Source organism: Schistocerca serialis, chromosome 2 (genome assembly GCF_023864345.2).
Source record: "Schistocerca serialis cubense isolate TAMUIC-IGC-003099 chromosome 2, iqSchSeri2.2, whole genome shotgun sequence".
Taxonomy (NCBI): domain Eukaryota; kingdom Metazoa; phylum Arthropoda; class Insecta; order Orthoptera; family Acrididae; genus Schistocerca; species Schistocerca serialis.
The window spans coordinates 711,403,323-711,411,690 of record NC_064639.1 but is presented as its reverse complement, the minus strand read 5'-3'; the positions used below and the strand labels follow the sequence as shown (position 1 = coordinate 711,411,690).

General features: G+C 42.5%; 1 protein-coding gene across 1 annotated transcript in view; it reads right to left on the bottom strand.

The window, feature by feature from the left end:
* Window positions 1-5,122: 5,122 nt before the first annotated feature.
* The window catches only part of LOC126457893 (SET domain-containing protein SmydA-8), a 298,024-nt gene continuing 294,778 nt past the window's right edge, over window positions 5,123-8,368 (bottom strand). Inside the window, exon 9 of the mRNA XM_050094563.1 lies at window positions 5,123-6,088. Within this exon, the coding sequence (XP_049950520.1) occupies window positions 5,930-6,088 (159 nt within the window). The 3' untranslated portion in view covers window positions 5,123-5,929. The remainder of the gene's footprint in view (window positions 6,089-8,368) is intronic.

Genomic DNA, 8,368 nt, shown 5'->3' with positions numbered 1-8,368 from the left:
TCAATTTCGTGACAAGATAAACTACTTCTAACAGCAAAAAATACGCCACCGCCAACTGTGTTTGCCTATTCTTTCGGAACACCGTTACGTTCTTCGCAATACTTTATGCTGAATTTATCTTCACCTTTAGCCAGATTTCAGTGCTTATAACGATTTGAGCATCAGTGCTTTCTACTAGCGCTTGGAGCTCTGGTATTTTCCAAACATAGCTACGACAATTTACAAATGTAATACCGATGGTTTCTGTATATTCGTTCTTCCTATGATCGACCTGTCATGCTGGAAAGCCCTTCAACTTTCGTGCCTAAGTACGTAACATTCGGGATGTAGCAAAACGATACTCGGAGTTTTTAAATGATTGCAGTGTGTGTCGTGAAGACGAGAGCCCTGTCCGGAAAAGTCGTCCACTGGTGCCGGAGTTCCTGAGGCTTGGCCGCCCTTTCGGTGGCGAACGTGAGGTGCTCAGCTGACGCTTCCGACACCACTGGCCCTGGTGCTCTCTACAGTACTGTTGAGACAGACACGGGAGCGTTAGACGGAGTCTGACGTCCTGAGTACTGTCAGTTCCATTTCGTGAAACTTCGTTTGGGATCCTCTGGTGTTCAGATACAAGATTTATGCTGGAGGAGGAGAAAGAGATTAGTGCTTAACGTCCCGTCGACAACGAGGTGATTTGAGACTGAGCACAAGCTCGTATTAGGGAAGGATGGGGAAGGAAATTAGCCGTGCCCTTTCAAAGCAACCATCCCGGCATTTGCCTGAAGTATCTCGTGGTCGTGCGGTGGCGTTCTCGCTTCCCACGCCCGGGTTCCCGGGTTCGATTCCCGGCGGGGTCAGGGATTTTCTCTGCCTCGTGATGGCTGGGTGTTGTGTGATGTCCTTAGGTTAGTTAGGTTTAAGTAGTTCTAAGTTCTAGGGGACTGATGACCATGGATGTTAAGTCCCATAGTGCTCAGAGCCATTTGAACCATTTGAACCTGAAGCGATTTAGGGATAACACGGATGTGCATTTGAACCGTCGTCCTTCCGAATGACAGTCCAGCGTGCTAGTTGGCCACTGTGCCACCTCGTTCGGTGATTGCTGCTGGAAGCGTTCGCCAGTGTCAGGCAGTGACCTGTAACTTCGTCACATTTTAAGGTTGCTGGATGATGTTTCCTGACATTTTTCTCTGTCTTTTTTCCTCCATACATCCTCTAAATCCTTCGAAGTCTGTCAGGGTCGCTGTATTACATGCTGATTATCACTTACCTTTGATTAAGTGTTAATAAGGACATCGACGGGAAAACGGACTACAGTTATAAGGAGGCAATAATCAGTTTTAGTAATAAAGTACTGTAATCCTGTGTCAATATATTATACTTTATTCAAAAGTTATATTGGAGCATCAGCTGGTACAACAATAAAAAAGCTAATTTCAGGTAAGATGATCTGTTTATGCTACGTCTTGTTCTACATTCAATGACTCACTTTTAGCTTCAAGTTTTGACACAATAAAAATTGTTTTCGTGACATTGTATGTCAAAATGCATGTCTTTTTATAGGTGTCTTTTATTTACTCGAGGAAAAAGATCACATAACTGGAATGACAAAATATTTAACGCCGCTTTTAAGTTTCTCTTTTGCTTTAGGTCATGCACATATCCTTGCACATATGTGAGAGCGTACCGTATAAATTGGTAGAGGCATCTTTCCTGTATGTGAGAGAGAAGTGTTGTTAATATGGCACGCGATCTTGACAAACAAACTGTGAAGGGTAGGATTCAACTACCAGTCCCAATACCTGTTTCAGTTTTCCCTAAACATGTAACATGGCTACGGTAATTGTGCTTCCCTGTCATATGCCAACTGGAATAGTGAGCTCCGACTCTAATGACGTCGATATCGACGGACCTTGCTACTTTCTTCCTTATTTCCTTCTTATCGAATCTGTGCTTAAGCTCCACCTGCTGTGACTTATTTCTCAGTATGGTGTTAAACACTAATCGTTCTCCCTTCCCAGAAGTCTTCCTTCCCATATTTTCTAGCGTAGATGGAAAGTAAATTTTCCCGAACTGAGCCTCATACAACACACACACATTGCTGACGATCCAGAGCACATGCGATGAGCCTTTTTCCACTGGCTTTCTGTATTGCCTGTCATACCTTCTCTGCTTAATTACATCAAAAAAATCTTGAATCTCACAGTAGGGTCTGTCCTGCATTGCACAAGTTGTTTACAAATTAGAAACTTATGTTTATCAGAGAAATATGTCTTTATATTGTGGGCCTATGAATGAAAGTTAGTCTGTCGAAATCAATCATCTGAAAAGTTGTAATGTTCAATAATAGTTCGTGCAAATTTGTATCAATGTGCCACGGTGTGGTGATCTATAGCTTTTTGACTTACAAAGGTAGTAATAATTACTAAATTGAATAATATATCAATTTTATGTATATAAATTGAACTGTATAAATATATCCGAATCTTTAATAAACAGTTTAACGTTGCAAGGAGTAATATAAAAAAAATGAGATCAATTGGAATTGAATCCAGATCGGCAGCTAGTTCGCGTGGGCCTTAGACCTCTCACCCACATCTCCATCATGACAGCAGCGCTTAAAAAATCCCTCATACTGTATGTTTGCACGATATACTATACACAGTTCCAAAGAAGACTACTGACCCTGTGCTGAGAGCAAATTAGCACTCGTAGTACTGGAAGAGATGACGTCACATGTGCAGTAGAAAAAAGACAGCTGCGTCCCTTCTCTGGGTTAATTGTAATGTGCTGTTCATCATTTCAGCACTCGACACGGGTACTAGTTACTGCAGAGAGAGTGCTACCATACATGATTTCATTCGGTTTATTAGCGCACCAGCATGATTTGGAAGAGAAATAACGTAATTTTAATGCAATATTTACAGTGTACTGTAGCAAATTAGCACATGATAACTGGCCACCACTGGTAATGTTTGAAATATAAAACAACAATAACACATGAGAAGACGGCAGTGAAAACAAAATACGTTTTGTGATACCCAATTTTTAGCAATGAATAATAAGATAATAAAAATGAAATGTTGGAGAAAGGTATAATAAAGAAAATTTTAGATCTAATATGGACAACAGAAACCTAGGTATTAGAAGACCGTAAGACAAGAACATAAGACATATAAAAAGATAAAGGAAACGATAAGAAGTAGACGTTTAATATTCATCGTACAGAATGGGTGACAAGAGGCAAACGAAACAAAATTTTAAGTGTCTCTTGGAAAAGAATTTAACAATCAGCATCTGCGACGTTAAGAATGACCTAGAGAAAAGAATCATGGAACACCAAAGAAAAGTATCAGCAAGAAGAAATGTTGCCCAATAAAATTGTTAAAACTACATGGGCTGCAGAGTAGGAACTGTAAGACAACTGAATGAGGTAATTTGAGGGAAAAAGCTAAATACAGAGAAAAATTTCAAGATCACTGGAGACAAAGAAAACAACAAATGAAAATTAACTTAGCACATATCCTTGTAATGGCTATAATGGAAAAAACAACACCAGATGCGCATTAATGCATATTATTTTGATGAAATACTATAGCATAAATAACCTACCCTAAATTTAAAGAGCAGATATGTATATCACCCTACCGTAACAGTTTCTCTGAGACGACATTACAAATGTGATGGCCGATGTAGAATAGAATAGAAATATAGGCAATTAATGATATAAAAAATTAAGCCCACCTAAACATATGTAGGCGTAATGAAAGTAGTGTGTCCATCACAGTTACTTATTTCAATGTCCACCTAACCTACCACTATGTGATGAATGACTTGCTTTGCCTCTAATGACCTGTTTCTGCAGTGAAAATCTGACGTAAATTAATGCAACAAGTAGCAGAGTAGAATCATTTATGATTCTCTAAATTGAGTTAAACGCTCTCGCTAAAATGAGGAATGAAACCAATAGACAGGGAATAACTTGAAGTGATATCAGAGAAGACCCTTCAGACCTGCATTGTAATGATTCTGTAGCGACAACAGAAGCGAGTTTCTAGAGTTCTCTGTGACAGGTTGAACGGCAACCAGACTGATTTATTATTGTTGTCTAGACGATGTTGAAGCCCTTCCGCGGGTAGGAAGATACCCAGACGCGTCCGCTATAGAAGACGTGTGGGACCAGTTCGGATGTCAACACTACCCCATTGCTAACATCCAGGATATCAAGGACCAGTTACAAAAGTTGTAGGCCAGCTCCCCTCAGAAGAGAATACAAAGGCTTTGTGACCCCTTTCCCAACTGAAACAATTCGTGCATCCAGGCCAAACGGCTGCATAGTCATAGTGATAACTGGGCTCAAACTAGCATGTTCTTTGTAAATTGCGGTCGATATTGTAATCACTGAAATAGTGATACATATCCTCTCAATCCGTGAAGTTTCATCTCGTTTCCTACTTCATTTCTAGCTGCTTCACTCTTTTGTAGGCAGTGTGACAGCTTCACCAATGGATTTCATCTAAATCCATTGGGAATGGATTGGTGGTATTGTAAGTAGGCTGTTTAGGTTTTTATGTTGGTAACGCTACGTAGCGCTCTGTATGAAAATCACTGACTGTGCTGTGTGCAGCTGGTTTGCATTGTTGGAATATTTGCTATTGTAGTGTTGGGCAGTTGGATGTGAACAGCACGTAGCGTTGCCCAGTTGGAGGTGGGCCGCCAGCAGTGGTGGATGTGGGGAGAGAGATGGCGGAATTTTGAGAGCGGACGATCTGGACGTGTTGTCCGTCAGAAAAAGGAAATTTGTAAGACTGGATGTCATGAACTTATATATATATATATATATATATATATATATATATATATATATATATATATATATATATCAGTTCATGACATATATATATATATATATCTTTCATTTGCTAACTGTGCCTATCAGTAGTTAGTGCCTTCAGTAGTTAGAATCTTTTATTTAGCTGGCAGTATTGGTGCACGCTGTATTGCAGTAGTTTGAGCAACAAAGATTTTTGCGAGGTGAGTGATTCATGAGAGGTATAGGTTATTGTTAGTCAGGGCCATTCTTTTGTAGGGATTATTGAAAGTCAGATTGCGTTGCGCAAAAAAAAAAAAAAAAAAAAAAAAAAAAAAAAAAGAATTTTTGTGTATCAGTTTACTGTTGATCAGAATAAGTAAAGAGAGAAATGACTGAGTGCGTACAGTTTTGCTCAGCTGTTTGAAAGCCAAATAACGTAGATGTTACTAGCACAGTCATTCTTAATTTTTCTAAGGGTATGTTTCAGTATTAAACCTATGCATTGGAAGAGCCTCCTCTAGAAGCATAAGTGGACCCATCGCTGACAAGTGAAGGTTATGTGAGACCTGCAGGCGCGCACAGGCAAGCTAATGCTGAAGGCGGCAGCTCGCGAAAAGCAACAAATCCGGGTTCACGTTACACTCTGGCACAGATTTCCAGTTGTCGCAGTATAGCCCTCACTTATAATTCTAACATTATACAGCTTCGTACGGAACTGTTAAGATATGTGGCCTGGCGTAAGTTGTCCTGTACGTTTGTATTTGGTTACGTCTGCAAGTCCTCAACGTCAGGTAAAGCGTGACACGGAAGATCCGACAGTAGGATGGCGACTAGCAAACATACCGATGAGGATTTTAGGACGCAGCTCGCAAGGCATTTCCACCAGGCAACAAATGTGCTACTTAACAGCGATGCAACTCATCTGTGACGTGATTGCTGGCGAGTCAGGTTGCCTCCCGCAGCTTGGATCTCAAGCGAAAGCATTGTAGCTGGTGAAGAGCGTGATGGCGTGTGATCACTGCCGTCACGTGTCTAAACTGAACCAAAGTATCGGGCTGAGGAGGGTCAGTGGGGTTGGGAGCAGGCTCGTAGAGTGGTGCAGATCTGGCGCCGGCCGTGAGGTGCGTGGACGCGCCCTCAGATGAGGCCACCGGCCAGCGTGCAGTGGAGGCGCTGCGTGGCGATGTCTACGTCGCGCAGCGCCTCCCTGGCGTGCTCGGCGATCTTGCCCTCTGGCAGCACCTCCGGCTCGTAGCGCAGGAGGTCCAGCGCCTCCACCAGCAGCTCGCGGGACTCCTGGAACGTACACACTCCAGTTACTGCGGGTAATCCTGCAGGTACGTGCCGTTGTTGAATGACAGGAATTGCACAAACGCTTCGACAAAATTTCACCTAGTGAGTGGCAGCTCAAAAGGACGCAACCAGAGACATCAACGAATCGTTAATTTGTTAGTGTAGCGAAGTGCAGGCTAGTGGCCTTGCAGCACTGGTAACACCGGTTCCAGTCAGATCACCAAAGTTAAGGGCTGTCGGACTTGGCTAGCACTTGGGTGGGTGACCGTCCAGGTCTGCCGAGCGATGTTGGCTAATGGGATGCACTCAGCCCTTGTAATACCAATTGAAGAGCCACTTGACTGAGAAGTAACGGCTCCAGTCACAGAAACTAACAACGGCCGTGGATGTGCCGACCACATGCCCCTCCATATCGGCATCCAATGACGCCTATAGGCTGAGGATGACACGACGGTCGGTCGGTGCTGTTGACCTTAAAGACCTGATTGGGCGCAGTTCAGCTGAGCGAGGTGTCGGAGGGGGGAGGTGGGAGCTGGGGAGGGAGGAGACGAGGATAAAAATTGTAGGAGGAGACCAGGGATTGCCTACAGAAATAATGCCGGATTACGTTGCTAGATTTACGCAGAGGTGAAGTGGCTTGCGCAGACTAGGCTAGCGTGCAGGACAACATCTGGTCAGTTTTCGGACTGATGACCACAACAACAGCAGCATCTTGCAGCCTTCCATCTGCAACCAGTTAACAGCTTCCAGAAACGGATCGATTACTGGTTCCCAGCAGGACGTAGTAAACACCGAAACAAGCGAAATACTTCGCATTACTGTACCAATATTTTCTTCCTGTTTTACGTGGTTAAGAACATCGTTTTGAATTCTGATTGATTTTTGTTTCTAAACGATTTATACATACTTCCTTTAACAAATATGGGCTCACATTTAACAAAGAATGTTTTCTACACATAAAACTCAATGAAAAGTTATTACACTATGCTTCAGTACACCGCCTTTGTATAATACGCGATTTCAAGACTTCTCACAACAGCGCGCGATACACTAGAAGCTGTGTACGTTTTATAGGCTCACGAACTCGTCGAAGAAACTGTGTAACTGACTGCATAGTTCAGCGACCTGGCTACGTAAGAAGACACCACTTTGAGACCACCTGTTGTACCGACAAGACGGGATTGATGCTAATTTGTTTGAAACTACCGAAATAATTAGAGTCGGACGGAAATCACAGTAACAAGAATTGAAAGTAAGGTGAATGGCGAAAACTTGCTTTAGTAATATTGAATCCTGCTCGATTAAAAATGTTATTGGGTCTAGCGTGGAACTTTTTATTTACTCGATACGTACGATCCGCTAATACACCCACACAAGCACTCCGTCTTCCGGCCACAAGTGGCCCATCGGGACCATCCGACCGCCGTATCATTCTCAGCTGAGGATGCGGATAGGAGGGGCGTGTGGTCAGCACACCACTCTCCCACGATCCACTAACAGTAATTTTTAATAGTTACTTAGTGTTAACATCGTTGTTAGGGCTCAAGTTTGCCTCTCACACACCACAGAAGACCGCTTAATTTGGTTTGTCCACTTAGGTCTGAAAAATAACCTAGTGATCCGAAAATCGTGTGTTCCTGAAATACCATGATAACATGACATCTCGTGCGCTGGACAGACTATAAGAATTGATGAATAAAAGTGTGTGACACCTAAATAAAAGTTTTGTGAACGTTCGCAGATAATATTTGTTGTTTTTACAGTCCAGAATTATACTCCAGTGACACCCAGGATTGCACCACAGCACTAGGCGATCAGTCAGCAATGCACAGCTGCTGTCTTTACTTTTATAAAGACCACGTCATTGCTAGCGTAGACCTTGATAGTGCTGCTGATGCAATAATACAAATACACTGGTGTCCATAATTAAAGCAACAAACGGAAGCAAGGTTGTGTTTATTTTGCCACAAAACAGTATAAACAGGTGACAGTACAGTAGGAACAATGTAGAGAATACAAAACGTAAACAATTGCTATATGCGTAACTGTAGACAAAAATGTTATTCGTTTTTTCCAACTTAACGGATTTGCTCACACATTCCGACAACTGGTTAATGTGCTTAGTATGAGTTGTGTCCACCTCTGGTAGCAATACAGGACTGACAACGACGGGCCATGCTGTGAATGATAGCATCAATGTCATGTTGAGGCAATAAAGACCATTCTTCCTGGAAAGCTGCTCACAAGTCTTGGAGAGTGGTTGGTGAATGCTGACGTGATGAA